This window comes from Medicago truncatula, chromosome 4, assembly GCF_003473485.1.
Source record: "Medicago truncatula cultivar Jemalong A17 chromosome 4, MtrunA17r5.0-ANR, whole genome shotgun sequence".
Lineage (NCBI taxonomy): Eukaryota > Viridiplantae > Streptophyta > Magnoliopsida > Fabales > Fabaceae > Medicago > Medicago truncatula.
The window spans coordinates 37,909,595-37,932,660 of record NC_053045.1 but is presented as its reverse complement, the minus strand read 5'-3'; the positions used below and the strand labels follow the sequence as shown (position 1 = coordinate 37,932,660).

Genomic DNA, 23,066 nt, shown 5'->3' with positions numbered 1-23,066 from the left:
TCCAACACATTGTAATTTTATTATTTCAACAAACGGATTTTTTTTGCAAAAAACTTAACAATTTTTTTTACTTTTGAATCCTTAACAAATGTCCTAATTACACTTATTAGCATAATAAAACTCATAAACATAATTCCCTCAAAAAAAAAAAAAAAAACTCATAAACATAATGAATACAAGTATTACAAAGTGAAACTCAAACATAATATCCAAATGAAACAACACATAAACACAATTGTTGGGTAGCATGGCCACCCCTACTACCCCTCCTCCTCCGACTAATATTTAAAAGAAAAAACATTCATTGAAAAATATAGTTGTTACTAAATTGTTGGGCAGTGGCCGAATCCAACCATCTTCTTCCCCTCCTTGCTCCATTTCTTCTCACGAAAGAAGTTTGTAACAATTATTCCCCAAAATTCACTAAGTATAAACATGTACAAAGCATAGCCTGTCACAGAAATGTTTGGGTCGGGTGGATTTCCATCGTTTCAAGGTTATTTTCTTGTTTTTGTCCTTTCATGCCCTTTGGATCATCTTTTACGAAAATCGACTAAAATAAATTTAAAATAGCTATTTAACTTTGAAATAACTCTAAATGGACTAAAAACTCTATATGGTTTACTGTCATAAGTAATTCCATAAATACTTATTTTATCCTTAATTGTAAGGAAAAAAATAATCGATGAAAAATGATGTATTTGGTCCAAAATTTGTACCAAATACATAAACTTTATTTGAAACCAAATACATCAGTTTTCTTTAACAAACTAATGCTTATAAACAAGGACAGATGAGTATGACTTTAGAATTACAAAATCAAGACACAGTAATTAACCCTTTTTTTTATGCAAAATGGAAAAAGCAGGAAGCCAATAAACCACTATCATTTTCGTACTAACAATGTAAAGATTTTAGTATCTATCTCTTATACTTTCAAAAATAATAACGGGGAAAAGAAATTTTTATTTATAGTGGTTATGCACGATGATCATTTAACAAGAGTCTATTTGAACTCTGTCCTAAGAAGTTACAGAGTCAAACTCTTTCTAATGAATTGACAAAATCTCATGGACTATTGTTTCAACAAGGAAAGAGAAAAAAAAAAAAAAAAAAAAGGAAATATGCTTAATTGACATAACGAACTCTATACTTTTGAAGAGCAGCAATGACATCTTTAATGTATTCATTGTGAAGATCTTTTGAACTGAAAACCTTTTCCATATCTTTGGCATTATTCCGATACATACTTCCTTCCTCATCCACTATTGCCAACCTCAATGTTTGGGCTATCGAGTCCCTAGTAAAGGACCCATCTTGCTCACTCCTTGGTACCTCAATTGCCACCTTCTTTTCTTCTAGTGCTCTTGAAAACAAACATTGGTCAGGTAAATAAGGCAATGTCACAAGGACATGCCCAAAATGAAGCTTCTCAATGACTGAACCTGAACCACAATGACTCATACATCCACCAATTGATCCATGAGCTAAGATCTTAAGTTGAGGTGCCCATGTTTTCCAAACGATTCCACATTCTTTTGTTCTTTCCTCAAATCCTTTAGGTAATTCAAGTGTACCCTCTTTAAGATTTTTCAAAGCCCAAAAGAAAGGCAACCTAGAAAGCTCAATTCCATGCGCTAACTCAGTTAGATCTTGTTGGCTTAACTTCAACTCGCTCCCAAATCCAATGTAAACAACAGAAGATGATTCTTTTGAATCCAACCATGCCTTGATTTTCACCCAACTAGGGTTGCTTTCTTCCTCTTCGTCGTCTCTTATCTGCATGGATGGTGGAAGCATTCCAACTGGAACCACAGGAACTTTGTATTGGTAAGAAATATAATCTAACCATTCACCTTCAAGTTCTCTAGAGGTTCTTATAAGAAAAAGGTCACAACTTGAGTATACTTTGTCCAATTTAATAGTAGGTGTTCTTTTTTCAGAATTATTTTTAAAAAGTGACTTCATTCTCATCATCTCATAAGGTTTGTAATGAATGGATGTTTGAAAAGGAACCCACTTTGGTGGGCTACACCTATCTATGTTGATTTGATCCTTTGGTGGATTTGATAAACATATGTTCCAAGCTGGGACAACGTTGTAATGAGCACAAGGAATGTTGAGGCTTTTCGCTATTGACGGTAACCAATCAGCTGCATAATCATATAAAACCCAATCAGGCTTTGAAGTTTTGAGTATCTCAGTAACATCGTCTTGGAGACCGTCATAAGCCAATTTAAGATAACCAAGCATGTTAAATGGAACATTTTGAGTGCTCTCTCCACCTTGTAGTTGTTCTATGTATGGTAAAGGTGATTTTACCAAATTGATGAATGGTTGAATTGTTTTGGGTGGTTTCGGAATTTGATCAATGATTCCGGGAGAGCTTATAAATGTGACAGTGTGACGATTTTGAGCAAGAATCTTGGCCAACTCGAAATAAGGGTATATGTGTCCCATAGCGAGTCAAGGGAGCATTACGACATGAAGAGGCTTGCAATTCTCATTCTCATGCTTAACAATTGAATCCATGGAAACGGTTTAAAGAAAGAGCTATGGATGGATGTAGTGGCAAGGCAAGGTTGAGATTGGGATATATAAGTAGGAAGACAGAGTTTTAGTATGCAAGAAAAGACATGTCTCCATTAATGTCTCGTGGATCTCGTGTATTGCTCAACCACCCCATATACACTGTCTTTAATTTCATGACCCTACAAATTTATTACATGCAGAGTGACATGCAGAGATTAGATGAGAAGCAAAATGAAGAAAATATGTCTTTAAAATGCCGAATACAAAAATGAGGAAGAACAATGGTTAGTGATTTCTAATATGGGTTACTCATAGCTTTATCAAAACTGTAATTGACATGTATTTAAACCTGGGTATTTTACTACTAAAATACTCCCCAAAATTTCATGTATAATGGAGAGTTGCTGCAATAAGATTTGCTATTTTATGTTTACCTCTTTTCTTTTCTTCAGCATTTTACTATAATAAGGTATCAGTCTATAAAAAAACAAAAAATTATCTTGTGAATGTAATAATGATAAGCTGAACCATTTAACAACAGTGTCATTCTTTTGATTCACCCAAATATGATTCGAAATGGATGAATTTTGCTAGTTGTAAAGTTTGTCATAGTCTATATGAAGAGATTAAATCTGTAACACGCGTAAATTAGAACGATCCTCCAAAGTTCCCCATGTTTTTGCTATGAATTCAAAAGATGAAAGGATTTTTCTAAATTTTATGTCTACAGGAAAAATAGGAGGTCAAAATAGGAAGAATCTCAAATTATAGCATCATTTTTTAGACTTCGTATATTACATGTCAATTTGAACAATTACTCCTTGTTGAAATTAATGATGTTGAAACTGTGCTTTTGTTTTTTTAAAGAAAAGCTGTGCTTGTTGAGATTGTTATGTTTAATGTATGTTGTTCTAGTAGCATAATTTGATAAAACGGATTACAGAAGCACAATTAGATAACGGAACTCAGCATATATTTGTCAGCATATCCATCCTATCTCTTTAAAAAGGAAAACAATGGTGGATTTTAAGAAGCCTGGGAATACTCCATAAATATTCCAAAAAATAAGAATGAATTACAAAGAAAAATCTATTGAAATTAACTATTACTACTAAACAGGAATGCTAAGCACTTTAAAGAGTTCATCACAATTATTGCTCCCTATGGTTTTCGTAATGCTTGGCATTTTCCAATACTAAACCATGTCATCACAGAGCTTTCCCAAGTTCGGAGAATGCATCCGCCAATGACATTGTATACAAATAAATTACAGATGTGAAATAATATTGCAATTTGTCTTGCTCCCTCCCTATCACGTCCCTCTATCGTATGGGCAAAATATTTTGATCAAGAGCTTAAACTATGATTGAAGAATACAAAATTGATCCAAGTCAATTCACTTATTGATGCCTCTCTAGAAACTTCTCTATGACGACTGAGAATGCGGCAAAGCCAGCACAGCCCATACATGCAGCCTGTGGACCACCTACAACCACACAAACATTAACAAATGTCATTACGAAACACAGGTAGAGAACAGGTTTATAAAACAAGAAACATTGAGGGTTTCAATTCTTCGTTTTCCAGTTCCTTATCTGGCCTGATTACTGTTTCTTTTCTCTTCTTTTACATCAATTTGCGTTTCATCTAAACAGCCTACAATGCACAACTTTCTTCTTCAATGAGAGAAGATATGAATAAAAAATAACAAGAAACCTAAAACTAGAATTACATATCTTATATTGAGCACTACATCCATATTGGGCCACTGTCAGAACCCCATGATTTGAGAACTTGCGGTTACAATTGTGTATTCTGATTTTTGGTTTACATCAACATCACTAAGTTATATTTAAATAGAAAACAACTTTGAAAAGGGATAAACAAAATAATTCTAACAATAACTTCTGTTTTGGGTGAAGTATATCAAGATAAATGTTGCTAAGCCACCACAAAGACAGCAACCCTCTAGAAGTGCACTTGATGAACATCACTTTGTGCTCTTCATTCACACCAGACTCCCTTTGTACCACACTCAATAGAGAATTAGAGAAATAGTCCATTCTCCAAAACTAAGGCACTACCATTTCAATGGATTTGTTGGCTCTCAATACTAGGATACTACATCAAGGTTTTCAGTAACACCTTAGTAAGGAGTCCCTGTTGAGAATGCAGTTCAACGTTGACTCTTTAAAAGCCGTGAGTAGCATTCTCTCTTCCAGAGGCATACAAGCGAGCCTGGCTCATGAGTACCAATGCTTGTGTGCATGCACTCCATCACCATTACTTACTATCTCCTTGAGTATGCACTACAAAGACAATGATGTCGAAATGCATCCTTTGTTGCCATGCATTTTATGCCCAACAAAGATGTCTCCTAAAAGAGACAAAATCAAGCTTTGCACCCGCCTAAGATACTCCTATAAATATTATTCAGTCTAAATTTCTAACCATCCCAAAAACCATATGAAGAAATCCCCACACCATGACAAACACTTTAATTTTGAGAAACATTGGGGTTATAATTATACGTTACAATTATTTGGCAAGGTAGTCAAACTCATGATCTTACTCATAAGTAAGATCCTTGACGACTTGGATTATCCCAATAACAGACAGAACCGCAATCTGGTAGGATTGTGTGGGATCAACAATCTTAATTGTAAGATTGGGAGGATTGGCAAATATTTTGGTGGGACCAGTGATTTTAACTCGAAAAATTTACTAGATTAGATACATAGAATTTGACTACTTCAAACTTGTTAAAAACTTGGCATTTTGTATCTGAAAAATTGGAGTTACCTTTTGCATATGTGTGAATACGGATTTAAATGCGTGCACGTACACACATGCATATATGAGTTTTATGAATTTTGTACGAACTTATGATCCATGTTATGAACCCATGATTAATGAATGATCTTGACTCTCATTCTCATTTATAAGAAAAATCTGGATTAGACTAGAGTGGAAGACAGAGCAGAGCAGGTTCTCGTCTTGCTTTAAGTTTATCATTTTGCCAAACAGAATTACAACACTAGAGTATAAGCTCAAAACAAACAGATGTATACTCTATCATTTAGCTAAAATTTAGTTTCAATGGCAATCAATTACCAAACTCCTTACCACCCAAGAAAAAGCAAACCTTAGGCTAGTCACTCCTGGTCATTCAGCACTGGTTTTTTACAAGGAAAATTATGCTCCTACACCTCATGGGAGGCGTGTCAGGCCATGTCTGGCCATCATTACTTAAATACAGGTTTATTAGAGACAAAAACATAATAAATGACAGAAAACAAATGAAAAAGAGGGTTACCTTTTGCTGATATAGCAGCTCCAGTAGTACATCCAGCAACAAACGTATTTGTGATGTCATGTTTTGCTCGTGCCTGAAAAGAAAAGAAAAAAGGATCCACATGATAGGAAGAAGAAAGAAACTCACATGGTTGATGTAAAATATATATTTTCATTCCCAAATCCATTAAACCTTCTCAACAACACACTCAGCAGCTGAGAATACGAAACCCATAACAGCAAATGCTTTGGCTGAACTCCAACTCCTTCGCCCCATCTGTTTTGCTTGAAATATAAATTGCTGTTTGCCAGTCATTTGCTCTTGCATCATAGGGTTGTCCAGTGCTCCAAGAAACAATCCCATGGCGATGCCAAGACCACCTCCTGAAATTCATCACATGAATCCAAACAAACAATTATTTTACACCTCAACAGCTTGCAATGTCTCTAAAGCTGAAATTATTCTCCAATGACATTTGATATTTCCCAGTAATTCGGCTATGTTGACATTTGTACAACAAGAAATTTTCAGATCCATTCGATTTATTTTGTTAAATGTGTTCATGAGATACTTATATAAATTTTGGGGAGTAAGGATTTTTGCTGGTATCATTGTATATTGTTGTTCCAACTGAGGTTACAACCACAACCACCACCAAGTGAAATGATATTTGTATAACCATTTTGTGAAAACTTTTGACAACTCTCTCTCTCTCATACTCACATGATGTTCTTATCCTCTCTCTTCCTTTTTCTCTATCTATTGTTTTTTACCAATAAGAAGAGAGAAAAAGAAAGTTGTCATCAAATGGTTGTACAAATACCATTACTCATTACCTAAAGTCTCATTCATAGACGCCACTTGATTGTTCAATTCATTTTTTTTTTTGAAACAGCCAATTTATTCATAATTCGCCTGTGCAAGACACGCAAAAGCTAGAAAAGATACAAAAAAAAAAAAGTATACCGAAATGAGCGCCGTATTTAGGTTGAAGACCCAACCTAAAAACCAGCCACAGACCGGCCACACAAGGACTGTGCCGAACATCGCCCAACCAGACCCAAAACCAGAACAGCAGACCCATATAAACTAAAGAGAGCTGCTGTCCAGGTCACCCCGTAACATGCCCAGACCCGTAAACAACCATGGCAGCAAACCCGAAAACCCCATAGACAAAAACTACCTACTCACACAATCGTCGGGGTCCCAACACCATTCATAATAAAAGCAAGGCGGACACTTTAATCTAGTCAAACTCCATCTCCACGACAGGACCTTAATCTCCTCCACAATTTCATCAATAGCCTTTGAAATGTTTTTGAAAATCCTATCATTTATCCATTTCCAAATTACCCAAATTGTCGCATGCCAAATTAGCCAAACCCCTTTCGTAATTTTGTATTCGCGACTTCTCTGCTCCAATAATCTAAATGCACAGACAAATTTGGAGTAATATATCCAACCCAAAATTTTACTCCAAACCGAGGACGAAAAAGGGCAATGTAAAAACAAATGACTAGAAGTTTCATTGTAAACATCGCAAAGCGATCAATTTGTTCAATTCATACAGCAACAACCAAGCCTTATCCCACTAAGCGATATGAATTTGTTCGATTCATATCCTCTTCAAAAAAATTTGTTCAATTCATATTATGTAAAGCTAGTTTCAGATTATTTCTAAATCATTTGAAATTCTTAAAAAGAACTACCAAAATTACACAAATATTTGGAGCAGGTTAGTTTAAACTTTTTAAATACAATTTATTAAGTAAGTGGTTAAATAAGATGCTAACAGATATTTGGAAATCCGGAATAAAGAAAGTGAGGGTTGAATAAATGAGCATACCCATGACTCCACTAACGACACTGCGCACAGCGCAATTGTTCCAAATGTCTTGGCCGCGAATTTCCTCAACAGTTGGCAAACTTAGGGGCTGAATTTGAGGCTTCTCAACTTCTTTTGAGTTTACAGAATCATTTGAAACAGCTTTTTGTGACTCGTCAGCCATCGTTGAAGCACAAACCTAAGATACGCAAGGTTGGTTGATTTGAAATCACCGCAAAATCTGTGCAATGAACAATGGATGAATATTATTATTAACACTTCACTAGGAAGCAAAAAATACTTCAAAATGTATACCATACATGAGTCAAATCAAATTTTCCAGGCACGTGATTGGATACATACTTGGTAACATCTAGTGATAGATAAGGTCACGTTATGCAAGTGGTTTCAAAATCATAACATTGCAAACTGAAATTTCATTTATACTAACATATTAGAATAATGAAAACCTTGTGTATTGCGCTACTTTGGTATAAATGGGACAGTACAGAAACAATTTAATCAGCAGTGGCAAATAAATGTTGTAAGGAAAAGAAAAGACATGTATATTAAAATTTGATCCTACCTAACATGTTTCAATCTCTGTTATCAAAGCGGAAACGCGGCGCGGCGCGGCCACCCCAAAAATTGACGCGGTGCGGTATGCGGGCGCGGCGCGGGAGCTATTTCATGACGCTGACAGTAATATATTTAATACTAAAATACTATAATGTTGAAAAAAAAATACTAAAACAACTTAAATATTACTCAAAATTCATAATGTATTCATGATTTGAAATAAAAACATGTCTTATGCAATTACACATGCCATAACTAAAAAAAAAAAAACTGTCAATATAACCAGTGGCGGAGCCAGACAAAAAAAGTTTGGGGTGGCCGCCATCCCGCCATCAAAATAAAATAAAATATATGATTTAAATTGACTATATATAATGAAGAATGATTTAAATTGACATACTGTTTATGCATAATATGAAACAACACAATCCCACTACAAATCTAAAATGAATTATTCAAACATTCTCCTTTACAAAGCATTTAGTCAATTGAAACATTAGTTTGGACAGAAGATAAATAGTTTGGACAACACATGTAAATGTTGAAAAGAATTAAAATAAAATAAAAACTCTTAGAATTAAAACATTGATAACGAAAAGAAGAATTAGGATGAAAAGATCAAGTAAGAGCACGATTAACATGTCATTGAAATTTGTAAATGAGGAGAATAGAGGAAGGGTAGCGAATCATATTGGAAATACCTGTCAGAGTTATCGATTGCGAGTTCGACGTCTGACGATGGGAGTGAAATGCGAGCTAAAGGCGGCTGCGACTGGAAGGGAGCTTCAGACTGATTAACTCAACTCACTCACAAAAATGTCACGAAGAATAATTAATTTTCTTTACGAACAAATTCAGTAACTATCACATAATCACTTTCTCCCTCTAACAGATTCATTTTTAATCACTTTTTAATTTTACTTCTTATAAATAAAAACACTTTAATTTGATTATTATAACTTATATAATTGAATATAGTTTTTTAAAAAAAAAAAAAAAGAAAGAAAAGAATGAAGGTTTCACAAAGAAGTTTGAAAAGATTTCACAAACAAAAGAGAAGTTGAAAAAAAACAAAAAGATTGAAAATAAATCAGAAAACAAAAACGAAAAAAATAAAATAAAATAAGTTGAATGGAGAAAGAAAGAACAAACCTGATGAAGATCAGAGCAGGAGCAACTGTGTTGTTGTTGTTGACTTGGATGATGGAGCTGTGTTGTTGTTCTCTTCTCTGTGTACGATGGATGAATGGAATTGGAGAAGAGAGAAGAGCGGGCCGTTTCTCTTTCTGTACGATGGAATTGGAGTAGAAAAACAGGGTTTGAAAAATGACGAAAATGTCCCTCCAAACGGTTCTTAAGTGAGGGGCAGTTTCGTATTTTCTCTACGACCCAGGAAAGCGGGCGATTTGACCCGCAATTGATCCGCTCCGCGTCGCAGAAACTCGTTCGCGATACCCGCTATCCACAAACGCGTGGATCGGTAGCGTTGTGACGCGCCCCCTTGATTTTGGCCGCTCCGCGCCGCAATCGCGCCGGGAGCGGCCGCGTTTGACAACAGAGGTTTCAATGATATACAATGTTGAGAGTAAAGCATAATATATCAAATTTGATCCTACCTAACATGTTTAAATGATATACAGCAGACGGAAATAAATGAAGGTCTTTCCCTCAGGTCGGTTAGTGTTTAGTGAATGGCTTCAAATTGCGGTTCACTACCATAAACCCTATCCTAAGTCCATTTCTCACTTTCTTAACAGGAGGTTGATATCTAAAAACCTTAAAATCTCCAATCGTGATTGTGTGTAACTACCACAACAAAAAATATGTTTTTCTATCTCTAAAAATGAAACAGTCATGTTCTTGTGAAAAAAGAGATATTCCAAATTTTGTCCAGAAATGATGTCATACAGTGCAAACGTTACCACATAACATATATCCCAACATGTTTGTATAGTTATATATACTAGTAATTATATAGATTTTTTCAATATAAGCCACACGATGTAGATAATTAAATTAGCCTAAGCAATAATGCAATAGAATATTCACACAATCGATTCTTATAAAACAACATACACAGATGAACATAAATTCGAACAAGTAACTTACTTTCAAAATATTGGAACTAAGCTTTCAACATAATCTATGGCATCGTCCCAATATGCATTATCTCTAGTTCTATTATCAGTAACAGGTCTACATACAATAATTTATGTTCGCTTAGTTCTGTTATCTCTCCTGTTTTAGAGAATTGTTTCTGATTCTTCAATTGAATGATACAACATTTAAACAAACTTTTCAACAAACAGCTGATATGCATGAAAATAAGTCCCCATTTTCATGTCATAGGTTTTAGGTATTTGACATTGTGGATTAGTATCCTATATTGAAAACATAGGAGCAAAAGAAAAGAGTAATAAATTAAAGCAAACGAGATTTGAACGAAGTTTTAGGGTTACTAACCAGAGGGGAGTCATCGCCGGAGAGAGGCGTAGTGATTCTCAATTTGAAGTGAAGTAAGTTGTAAACAGAAGAATGAATAACAACAACAACAAATACAACAGCAATCGCACAACACCCTTTCTCGTGCTTGGGGTTTACAGGAGTAGTAGTTTTTTCATTTTTATTTTTTATTTTTTATATCTAGTTCCATCCCATAAATTTTACGTTACACCCCAAATTACCAAAAATGCCCTTAGTGGTTCACGTACATACACCCAATTAAAAAGAGTTTTCAGAGACTAACGTGATCTTAATTCACATGGATTATGTTTGTATCGTGAATTGGGAACTAGTTTCATTCCTCAAACCACAACAAAAAGAACAGAAGTAAAACAAACGAATTAAAGATTTAAATGAATGAGGGAAGTAGAAGTTATGGTAGAAAAAGTAGAGAGGAAAATAATACAACTCAAAGTCAATGTTGTATATGATGATGTTGGTAGAATGAAAAGAAAAAGCACCAAGCAAATTTGTGAAAGAGGTGAAGATTAAATTTTAGGAGTATCCTAAAAAAAAATTAAATTAGGAGTAGAAAATATAGGATTTGTAAAGTTAAAATGGGACTAAGGGCTATTTTGGAATTATGAAAAAATATTATCGAAACTTTGGGTGTAACCGGATGTTATAAGGGTGAGACTAGGGGGAGAGAAAAAAATAATTCAAAACTAAAAAGAAAAGAGTGTTTTAGAAGGAAAAAAAAAATGAAAGAGCAAATGAAAAAATAGATAACATTGATATGAGATGGTTTTGGGAGTTTATTATTTGTTTTATAGGATGAGATCTTTTTTCTTTGTGGAACTACAAAATTGTATTGGAAGAGTGTTTATATAAATTCTTTAAAATTAATCTATGTTATTATCATTCTTAAAAATATACTCTTTCAAAAAATATTTTCCCTTGTATTTCTCGCGTTAAACATGAACTATGGAAATTCTTCGGACAAGAAGCTAGAGAAGAGATACGGTCTCTTTTAGAAAATGGGGGATGAAAGCACTATTGGAAGACTTTGATATACTTACGAGGAATAATATTTCTACAATCAATTTTAACCAACTTTTGTGACAACATTTTTCAATCTTTTTTGGTTGGACAATGAGAGAGAAAAGGGAGAGAAAATAAAAGTACAATGAGAGTATGAGAAATAATTATCTCACATCTATTTGAAGGGTCAAATTGACAATTTTTTTTTGAAGGGTCAAATCGACAATTCTATTTAATTGATCTAATTTTAAAAATAAAATAAAAAATACTTTACTACTCCCTTCTTCGTTCCAAATCACTAAAATATTTTCTTCAAAACCTGATACATATTAAAAGATTTGAGATGAATATTCAAACTACTTCGACATACTTCTTCGAAAATCATCTTTAAATCTAAAATATTAGAATACTTTATCTTCGAAAATCATACTTTACCTTAAGCAATGAGTTCTCTTTAGTATCCTTCTTGACTTGTTCAATTGAGTCACTTGTGATTTGCAACATTTCAAGTCTTATACTTAAAATTGTTAACTCCAATCTAAAAATTCTTTCATCATTTTTGTTTGCTTAAATATTACCACATTGCAGCCTTTGTGCTCAAAGGATTTATTACAATATTTACATTCCTTAGATGATAATTCAAATTAAAATCGTAATCTTTTAGACGTTTTATCCGTCTTTGTTGTCTCATTAATTAACACTTTGATATGCACTATTTTTCAAATACTCCCACCGTCAGTCATATTTATAACCAAAAAACGACTTTTTAAATTCGTTGAAAATCTAATGTATTTGGTATATATTATAGACCAAATACATTCGATATTTAATGAACCTAAAAATAATTTTTTGCTTATAAGTGTGATTGGATGAAGTACATGCTAGTCCTTTCCACGACCAAATTTCATTGAACAAAGTGAAACTATGATGCACTTATTGTTCCATCTTATTTGCACCTTCATAAGCTGTTTTGCACCCTTTTTAGGAGCCTAGGTATTGCTAGTGGTTAATAATTTGTCTTCTTCCTAAAAAATAAATAATTACTTTGCTATTAAGACATAATAGTATTTGACAAGAAGCTGTTTGTTTTAATATAGCTTTCATTCACATGTGCCGTAACGTACTAGGAATTGAAATTGAAAAGCAACATATAGAAGAGAATCAAGTATCACACACACAAGGCAAGGATAGATGGAAAAAGACAAGGAGGGGAGACTGAGACTCCAATGAACCCATCAACACTTTTTTACTGTCTTCTCAAAAACAAGTGGTAAGTGGAAACTTTTCTTTCTCAAAAACACTCTTCATCTAAATAAACCTGTGTTTCTTTTTGTTTGAATTTGTGGAAATTATATGAGATGTATTTTACATTGGAGAAATCTCATGCTAAACTTTTAGCCATGACTCAAAAATAATCTTTGTCCAATGTACACAAGTAAAATTAATATTGCAATGAGTACAATCTTATTTTCCACTATTAGATCATTAGATTAAATCCAATAATAGAAAACAAATTCTAAATATAAATATAAAAACAAATTTTTAAAATAGGGTTATTTTAAATCTAACCCTAAATATAAAAACAAACTCCTAAACATATATTGAGTCGCATTATTCTTAACAGTTTTTCTTCTCTCTCTGGCCTGCAAGGCGATTCATTTCAAGCAGTGAAAAAGAAACTCAAAACATGAGTGACAGTTTGAAGGAAAAAGTGAACGCCATAGGAGAGCGTCTCAAGATCAATGGAGCTGAGATGGGTCGAAAGATGAGTGCTGGAATAGGTACTATGAGTTTCAAGATGAAAGAGTTTTTCCAAGAACCAAACCAAGCCGAAAAACTCGTTTACGAAGCTACTTCTGAGTCTCTTGATGAGCCTAACTGGGATATGATTCTTAATATATGTGACATGGTTAATGCTGAAAAACTTTATACTTGTGATGTGGTACGTGCCATCAAGAAAAGGATCATGATGAAAAGTGTTAGAGGTCAGTATTTGGCTTTGGTTTTGCTTGAAGCGTTGGTGGAGAATTGTGACAAGGGTTTCTTTGAGGTTGCAACTGAGAGAGTTCTTGATGAAATGGTTAAGATTGTTGATGATCCTGATCAGAGTTTTGTTGCTAGTAAGGAGAAGGCTTTGATGATGATTCAGGTTTGGGGAGAGTCAAATACTGAGCTTAGATATCTACCTGTTTATGAAGAAACTTACAAGGTATGTATGTTCATAGCTTTTCATGCTTTTTAGAATAAAAATAAGATATACGAATTATCATAAATTGATAATCCCTAGTTCTCAATTGTAGATCAAAAAAATCAAATAGATGAATGTATCAGTTATGATAATCCCTAATTTTACATATTATGACCACAAATTCAAATCTAAATAAATCATATAATGAAACGCACACAAATTATTGATCATAGATTCATAAAGTTCGGCCAATTATGAATATATCTTTGACTAAAGAGTGACAGCTGTGTGATATTCCATTATCCGACTTAGAGATTAAATATTACGGTCTAGTTTTTATTTCTTTAGGCAAAATGTATCGATGGTTCGAAACAGAGTTTGCAGCATACACAGAGACCTCAATACATACTAGAATTAAGAAAGCACATTGAGTCACACTATCCAACCCTTAAACCACTGACTAAGATTAATTTTCCAACAGGATATCCTTTCATCTTGAGCAAAGATACCTTAATGCAACCAGCATTAATGAGTTTCTAAACCTGCGCCACACACGCTGCTACGCCACCATTAAAGACCAAACAACCACTTAACAGCCACACCAATAAGACTTGAATCCAATTCTAAATACACTACATAATGTGAGAATCAAAGCATTCCAAGATACAATAAAGCCAAGATTTGCACACCAAAACAATTGATTTGATCCCGAAAGAATGATCGAATCCCGGGGACTTTCAACTAAGCCAACTCCAAGGGCCTCTAGTTTTTATTGAGACACTTAATTATGCTCTTTCCTCAAATGCCCCAAAGTTTTATTTTAAAAATTGGAGAAGGGAAATTTTACATTATCAAAGTGATCACTTAATAATCATTTTACAAACGCTACAGAAGTTATAATCAATCTTAATAAGTTGATATATTTACACAAATTTCTGGTTAATATACTGTTCATCTGAATGGAATTCATGAATTTGATAACAGTTGAAGTAGTGTGATATCTTTTGTTTCTGAAATTCTTTCACTTTTTGTTATGAACTAATGTCTGAACTTAAGCTATAAGATGTGGATAAAGACAGGGAAGCAACATTAATCGTTTTCCATATTACTTGGTCATAGAAACTTTGATTTTCATGAACCAACTCCAGAGTATGAATGGTTTTATATACATTTTCTGTTGCAGAGTTTGAAATCAAGGGGCATTCGGTTCCCTGGTCGTAACAATGAAAGCTCGGCTCCTATTTTAACTCATTATCACGCTCCCTCTGCACCAGAGATTGATCACAGTCTTGGACATCTTATTCAGCACGATACTCAGCTTGATCGCAGTCTTGCACATCTTATTCAGCGTGAAAATCCTGTGCCGAGTCTCAAGCCTGAACAAACAAAGGAAGCTTTTGATGTTGCAAGAAATAGCACTGAGCTTCTCTCTTCTGTGTTATCTTCTTCACCTCAGCAAAATGTTCTTAAGGTATTTTATTTTGCTTTTCTTGTGCTGCACTACTAACTAGTACTGACATTTTTATGTTCCTATCTATATATGCTCTCATATTCAGTTTGACATTAATATACTTTGGACTAAAACCTTCTATATATACATAGAATTTAAGTTGTTCTAGCCGTGTTAATAACAACTAGTACTACTGCATATCAATTTTTGTTTTATGTTCACACAATGTATCCTTTTCCTGACCAAATTATTTTCTTCAATATGCAGCAAGATTTGACCATTACATTAGTACAACAATGCCATCAGTCCCAATCTACCGTCCATAGAATCATTGCGACTGTTGGCGAAAATGAAGCATTGCTCTGTGAGGCCTTGAATGTAAATGATGAGATTCATAAGGTTCTCTCCAAATATGAAGAGTTGAAGAAGAAGCCTAAAGCTTCTCCACTTGAACCAGAACAGAATATGATGATACCTGTTACGATTGAACCAGATGAGTCGCCTCATTTTAGAGAAGAGGCCTTGATTAGAAAGCCAGCTTGTTCAAGAACTGGTGTTCAGGGATTGAGCCATGATGACATGATGGATGATCTTGATGAAATGATTTTTGGCAAAAAGGGTGGGGATGCATCTGAATGGAGACAAGATCCTAAGAGAACCAACAATCATCAAAATATGACTCCATCTTCTTATAAGTTATAACTATAAGTTGTTGCTTCAATACATATCTCAAGACAGTGTATTATTTGACTTCATGCCACATTCAGGGCCTGTTTGAATGAGTTTTAGTTTTTAGTTTTTAAAATATATTTTATAAATCAATTTTAGCAAACTGTTATTAATCTTTTCTCTTATCTACAACACTCATTAAAATTGGATTATTTTCTGTCCAAAACTACTTACAACTTCTCATTTTAATAAAAAAATTATTCTGATTAATTTCTTTTCCCTCGGAGCACTCGTTAGCGGAACCCTATATATATATTGGTACGTTTACTAGGCAAAAATTGGTCCCACCCGTAAATTGCTTCAGACACACTACTGGCTTGCCCCTTCACATTGATCAATAACACAAATCATTAAATATATTATATTCAATATTCGAACTTTCAAACTCAACATAAATTTATTAATTTGGAATAGACATCTAAATAGAAAAAACAAAAGACAATCTGGATGATACTGTAGTAAACTTGCAGTTCAAGAAATGTGTAGATGTCATTTTCAATTAATCTATTTAAAATAATTTTACCAGTACAACATGATTTGAATATATATTATTATGAACTAGAAATTTTGCATACATCAACCTATTACACTACCACTTTTTTAAAACGAGGAGAAGCCGTAATCTTCTTTACAAACTAAAGGCATAAACAACAAGACAAACCATGAAAAAATAATATTAAACTTTGAAGAACACTATCTTGTTCTCTTACTAACTTGAAATTGGAATTATTTTTCTGCAACTGTTTTGAATTTACAGTCACTGGCAGAGGTGGTTTTAAGCAAAACAAGTCTTCCTTCAAGAAAATGGCGACGGGTTTGGAAGGAGATATTGCGAGTCTTCAACCAGTTGAAGATGAAGACAGAAAGCAAGATTCAGAGAAGAGCAAGGACAAAGATGAAATCACCAACACAGTATCCTTATACAAGCTTTTCTCATTTGCTGATCCTTTGGATTGTTTATTGATGCTTATGGGGACTGTAGGTGCTATTGGGAATGGAATCTCTTTACCCTTGATGGTTTTAATATTTGGAACTATGATCAATGCATTCGGAGAATCCACAACGTCAAAAGTTGTTGATGAAGTCTCCAAGGTAATTTTCTAACTAATCTCATGTATTTGGTGAAGCTTTTTCATCTGGTACACCCTACTTCTTTTTCTATTGGCGTAGTGGTCAACATATACTCAAATAAACACATGTAGGAAGGGGGAATGTGGTGACCTGGGTTTGAACCCGAAATTTCACATAAAATGTCCTCACAACCAAACCACTAGGTTGTAACAACTTTAAATCAAACATTTAAAAATTTACTAACGACGACTTACTGTGGTCAGGTGTCTCTGAAATTTGTATACCTGGCGGCGGGTAGCTTTGTTGCGTCATGTTTGCGTAAGTACATTAGTTTCGCAGTTAATTTGTACAGTCTATCTTATTACTGTGGTGCATTATGACCCCAAATAAACCATGTTTGCTATGTACTAGAGGTAACTTGCTGGATGATCACTGGGGAGAGACAGAGTGCAAGAATTAGAGGCTTATACCTTAAAACAATTTTGAGGCAAGATGTGAGCTTTTTTGATAAAGAAACTAACACTGGAGAGGTTGTTGGAAGGATGGCAGGTGACACTGTTCTTATTAAAGATGCCATGGGGGAGAAGGTATCAATGAACCATTCCATCATACAATCTGAAATCATTGCCTTTTTGTTTTTCTCGACTACATAAAAAAGAGTTTAAGTTCTTTATTGTCCCCCTTCTTTCATTTCAGGTGGGACAGTTTATACAGTTTGTGGCAACTTTCATAGGAGGTTTTGTCATAGCATTCACTAAGGGATGGCTTCTAACTGTTGTCATGCTATTTAGTATACCACTTCTTGTATTGTCTGCTGCTGTGACGAGTAAGGTTATTGCAAAAGCATCATCAACTGGACAAGCAGCTTATTCTGAATCAGCAAGTCTAGTAGAGCAGACAATTGGTTCCATCCGAACTGTATGCATACTGGCGAAAAATAATATCAACATTTTTATTTTAATTTGTTACCATTTAAATAAATAACTTTGATTTTTCAAATACAGGTTGCATCATTCACTGGGGAGAAACAAGCTACAACAAAATATAATCATTCCTTAATCAAGGTTTACAATACTACAGTGCAAGAGGCACTAGCATCTGGTGTGGGGTTTGCTACAATCTTTTTTGTTTTTATCTCCAGTTACAGTTTGGCTGTATGGTTTGGTGGGAAATTGATAATAGAGAAAGGATATACAGGAGGCGATGTTATGACTGTACTATTTGCAATATTGACTGGTTCAATGTAAGACTTCAGATTTGTGTCGCTTTCTGTTCCTTAATATGATACTAGACTTTCTAAAATTAATTTCTTCCCCCTATCGAGAACTCGTAAGATATGAACATATTTTCTTTTTCTCCTAACTATATTTCTGTTTCCAACCCCAGGTGTCTTGGGCAAACATCTCCAAGCCTAAGTGCTTTTGCTGCAGGACAAGCTGCAGCCTTTAAGATGTTTGAAACAATAAAAAGGAAGCCAGAAATTGATGCTTATGAAACTACTGGGAGAAAGCTTGATGATATTCGCGGAGACATAGAGCTTATAGAGGTGTGCTTTAGTTATCCTACAAGACCAGATGAACTGATATTCGATGGATTTTCTCTTTCATTACAAAGCGGCACCACTGCAGCTTTGGTAGGGCAAAGTGGGAGTGGGAAATCTACAGTCATCAGTTTAATAGAGAGATTCTATGATCCAACAAATGGTGAAGTTCTCATTGACGGTATCAGCCTCAAAGAATTTAATCTGAAATGGATCAGACAGAAAATAGGCCTAGTCAGCCAGGAACCCGTTCTCTTTACTTGTAGCATTAAGAAGAATATTTCCTATGGCAAGGATGGGGCAACTGTTGAGGAAATAAGAGCTGCAGCGGAACTTGCTAATGCTGCCAAATTTATAGACAAACTCCCTCAGGTGAATTCTCAAATCTTTCATTTCAAAAGAAACGATAATTTTGTAAAATTATAGATTATGATCTCAGGGACTAGACACGATGGTTGGTGAGCATGGAATACAACTCTCTGGAGGACAAAAGCAAAGAGTTGCAATTGCAAGAGCAATTTTGAAAGACCCAAGAATCTTACTTCTTGATGAAGCTACAAGTGCCCTTGATGCAGAATCTGAGAGAATTGTACAAGAGGCATTGGAAAGAATAATGATAAACCGGACGACAATCGTCGTAGCTCACCGCTTAAGTACAATCAGAAATGTTGATACCATTGCTGTCATTCGTCAAGGAAAAATAGTTGAACGAGGTAGAAACATTATTTTGTGACAATAATCCTGTTTCTCCATGACTCAAAATTAATAGAAATCATGAAGCCCAAATGTTTTTGTACATAATAGCATTCTTATATTTTTCAATTGGTTAGGTTCACATGTCGAGCTCACCAAGGATGCTAATGGTGCCTATAGCCAGCTAATTAGACTGCAAGAAATGAAGGGGTCAGAACAAAATGTTGCCAATGACTCAAATAAATCAAACAGTATAATGCTATCTGAAAAACGATCAAGTGAAATATCTTTATCCTCAAGATTCATAAGGCAAGTGTCATCTGGAAACAGTGGTCGTCACTCTTTTTCAGCATCATGTGGTGCACCCACAACAGATGGCTTCTTAGAGACTGCAGATGGTGGACCTCAAGCTTCTCTTTCAACAGTTTCTTCACCACCAGAAGTGCCACTTTATCGCCTGGCATATTTTAACAAGCCTGAGATTTCAGTCTTATTGATGGGTACTATAGCTGCAGTGCTGAATGGAGCAATAATGCCCACTTTTGGGCTCTTGATTTCTAAAATGATAAGTATTTTCTACAAACCAGCTGATGAACTTCGTCATGATTCAAAAGTTTGGGCAATGGTGTTTGTAGCGGTTGGTGTGGCATCATTACTAGTTATTCCATGTAGATACTACTTTTTTGGCATTGCTGGAGGTAAGTTGATCCAAAGAATCCGAAAAATGTGTTTCGAGAAAGTAGTTTACATGGAAGTAAATTGGTTTGATGAGGTTGAGCATTCAAGCGGAGCACTTGGAGCAAGGCTCTCCACAGATGCAGCTTTGGTTAGAGCTCTGGTTGGGGATGCACTTGGTCTGTTGGCTGAAAATATTGCTACATCAATAACTGGCTTGGTAATTGCTTTTGAAGCGAGCTGGCAGCTTGCTTTTATAGTCCTTGCTTTAGCGCCTCTATTAGGACTAGATGGATATGTTCAAGTAAAGTTCTTGAAAGGATTCAGCGCAGATGCAAAGGTTTGTTAGCGACTTCTATCAACCCAACAACTAATATTGTAAACGAATATGAATTTTTTTTCTTTTTTTTTACTTTATGCAAAGTGTTATGACAAATCTAGATAAAAGTAATAAGATCAATATCTTTCTACATTTTTTAGCATCATACTTTATGAGCATGAATCAAAAGTGTTACAAGCATGTGCTCTGTGTGCATTTTTGACTCGGTTAAATGTTATTTTGTCAATATCCTGATACTTTTTTTGCCTAACAGAAATTGTACGAGGAAGCAAGTCAAGTGGCAAATGATGCGGTAGGGTGTATAAGAACAGTTTCTTCTTTCTGTGCTGAAGAGAAGGTGATGGAATTATATGAGCAAAAATGTGAGGGACCAATTAAGAAAGGCATAAGGCGAGGGATAATAAGTGGATTAGGTTTTGGTTTATCATGCTTCCTGTTGTATGCAGTTTATGCCTGTTGTTTCTATGCTGGAGCTCGACTCGTAGAGGATGGTAAATCCACATTCTCAGATGTTTTCCTTGTAAGTTACTCCTCTTACTTGTTCGCAACTACATACATTCTATCACTTTCACAATTATTTACTATTAATTAGCATTGGCAAAGGAAATAATAATACATGCAAATATATAGCTACAAAAATTAGACAAAAAAACTAAATAGCAGAGAGTGATACCAAATTTTTGAAACATAAAACTCGTTCGGTGTAAGAAATAAAAAACACAGACTCAATACAAAAAATTGCAGTATGAAGTATAATTACTCAGTATAAACAACGATCTCTAACCAATAAAGATGCCGCAAACAACTTTTTCTTACCATCACGTAAAAATGAAAATCACCTTATACATTCAGCATTAACAACAACAACAACAACACAAAAAGGGTATAACAATGAAAAGCTAAAAAAGATGAAGAAACGAAAATTTGACCTTGCACATTTTTCTAGCATTGATGGTTTTGATTCCTGATTTGTAGGTAATTTTTGCTCTCGGCATGGCAGCTTCGGGAGTCTCTCAATTAGGGACCTTGGTCCCAGATTTAATTAATGCAAAAAGTGCTACTGCTTCAATATTTGCAATTCTTGATCAGAAGTCACAAATAGATTCTAGTGATGAATCTGGGATGACACTGGAAGAAGTCAAGGGAGAAATTGAGTTTAACCATGTTAGTTTCAAGTATCCTACTAGACCTGATGTTCAAATATTCAAAGATCTTTGCTTGAACATTCATAGCGGCAAGGTAGTTTCTTATTTCACATCTTATCCAGTAGACTACTCTAAATTGTTTTCCTTATTCCTTAACTAAAAAAATCAATCATATTGATACGAAAAACAGACGGTTGCCCTGGTTGGAGAAAGTGGAAGTGGAAAATCAACAGTGATGTCCTTATTACAAAGATTTTATGACCCTAACTTAGGACACATAACTCTTGATGGAAAAGAAATTCAAAGGCTTCAACTGAAATGGCTGAGACAACAAATGGGGCTAGTAAGCCAAGAGCCTGTTCTTTTCAATGACACAGTCCGAGCCAATATTGCATACGGAAAAGGAGGAGATGCAACAGAAGCAGAAATTGTAGCCGCGGCAGAACTAGCAAATGCTCACCAGTTCATTAGTAGTTTGCAGAAGGTAAATTCCTTTCAGTTGAATCTTTAAAATTGAAACATACATACATACATAGGTCCAAAATCTTGAGCATGGTACTATATATGCAGGGCTATGACACGATAGTAGGCGAGAGAGGAATTCAATTATCCGGGGGACAGAAGCAGCGGGTGGCAATTGCAAGAGCGTTGGTGAAGAATCCGAAAATACTATTACTAGATGAAGCAACTAGTGCACTTGATGCTGAGTCTGAAAAAGTGGTGCAAGATGCACTTGACTGTGTTATGGTGGACCGAACAACAATAATAGTAGCTCATAGGTTATCGACTATAAAGGGTGCAGATTTAATTGCAGTCGTTAAGAATGGTGTGATATCAGAGAAAGGAAAACATGAGGCATTGCTACATAAGGGTGGTGACTATGCTTCTTTAGCAGCATTACACACAAGTGCTTCTACATCTTAGATCCTTTTCGCCTTAACAGAATTGATATATTGTAGTGTTGTTTATGAATTATGATATCAATAATTTGTTAAAAAGTAAAAATCATTTTAGATATGAATGTGTAATGAAGACCGGTGCTAGTCACACCCCAAAAAAAACTAGTTACATCTAAATTTATTTAAAATTTTACAATAATACCAAAATTGCCCTCTTCATGTAAATTTTTAAAAACCCATCTTTTATGATTATTCTGAACCCTTACCCTCTTTCATCCACAAATCACGCAACCAATATCTGAATCAACATCTCTGTTATTGATCTGTACTATATTCATAAAGGTTAGTGAATTTCATGAATTTCATTTTCAATGAGTTTCTATTTGTTTATTGTTTGTTTTGGTATGAGATATGTTCAATTTAGGTTAGTGTAAATTAAGTTTACTTATGTTCAATTTAGGTTAATGTAAATTTAATTTACTTATGTCAATGTAAATTAAGTTTACTTATTATGTTCAATCTAGGTTAATGTAAATTTAGTTTACTTTACGTTCAATCTAGGTTAATGTAAATTCAGTTTACATGTATATAAGAGGTTAGTGTAAACTCAGTTTACTCAATC

The 23,066-nt window shown here is 34.5% G+C and overlaps 3 protein-coding genes and 1 pseudogene across 14 annotated transcripts; 2 read left to right on the top strand and 2 right to left on the bottom strand.

Annotated features, from left to right (window-relative positions):
• Window positions 1-938: 938 nt before the first annotated feature.
• LOC11445470 (soyasaponin III rhamnosyltransferase-like) lies at window positions 939-2,585 on the bottom strand (annotated as a pseudogene).
• Window positions 2,586-3,556: 971 nt separating this feature from the next.
• On the bottom strand, window positions 3,557-10,842 carry LOC11446668 (mitochondrial import inner membrane translocase subunit TIM22-4). Of its 11 annotated transcripts, none has more exons than XM_024782700.2 (7): window positions 9,384-9,742; window positions 8,933-9,038; window positions 8,239-8,348; window positions 7,674-7,893; window positions 6,020-6,210; window positions 5,849-5,921; window positions 3,557-4,018 (listed from the first exon to the last, which is right to left on the bottom strand). In XM_024782700.2, the coding sequence occupies exons 4-7, from the start codon at window positions 7,834-7,836 to the stop codon at window positions 3,933-3,935; spliced, it is 513 nt and encodes a 170-aa protein (XP_024638468.1). In that variant the 5' UTR covers window positions 7,837-7,893; window positions 8,239-8,348; window positions 8,933-9,038; window positions 9,384-9,742; the 3' UTR covers window positions 3,557-3,932. The 11 variants fall into 11 exon arrangements, with proteins under 11 accessions (XP_024638468.1, XP_024638470.1, XP_024638467.1 ...); XM_024782702.2 differs by having other exon boundaries at window positions 8,933-9,021; XM_024782699.2 differs by having other exon boundaries at window positions 8,933-9,003.
• Window positions 10,843-12,832: 1,990 nt separating this feature from the next.
• Window positions 12,833-16,174, top strand: LOC11446667 (TOM1-like protein 1). Of its 2 annotated transcripts, none has more exons than XM_013601183.3 (4): window positions 12,833-12,984; window positions 13,365-13,923; window positions 15,086-15,373; window positions 15,620-16,174. In XM_013601183.3, exons 1-4 carry the CDS (start codon window positions 12,941-12,943, stop codon window positions 16,052-16,054), a joined length of 1,326 nt encoding a protein of 441 aa, XP_013456637.1. In that variant the 5' UTR covers window positions 12,833-12,940; the 3' UTR covers window positions 16,055-16,174. The 2 variants fall into 2 exon arrangements, with proteins under 2 accessions (XP_013456637.1, XP_039689346.1); XM_039833412.1 differs by having other exon boundaries at window positions 12,851-12,984; window positions 13,339-13,923.
• Window positions 16,175-16,655: 481 nt separating this feature from the next.
• On the top strand, window positions 16,656-22,651 carry LOC11443681 (ABC transporter B family member 11). Its single transcript, XM_003607381.4, has 12 exons — window positions 16,656-17,173; window positions 17,416-17,470; window positions 17,564-17,739; window positions 17,849-18,070; window positions 18,157-18,395; window positions 18,539-19,064; window positions 19,132-19,405; window positions 19,523-20,400; window positions 20,654-20,920; window positions 21,376-21,639; window positions 21,736-22,029; window positions 22,116-22,651. Exons 1-12 carry the CDS (start codon window positions 16,886-16,888, stop codon window positions 22,467-22,469), a joined length of 3,837 nt encoding a protein of 1,278 aa, XP_003607429.1. The 5' UTR covers window positions 16,656-16,885; the 3' UTR covers window positions 22,470-22,651.
• Window positions 22,652-23,066: the final 415 nt, after the last annotated feature.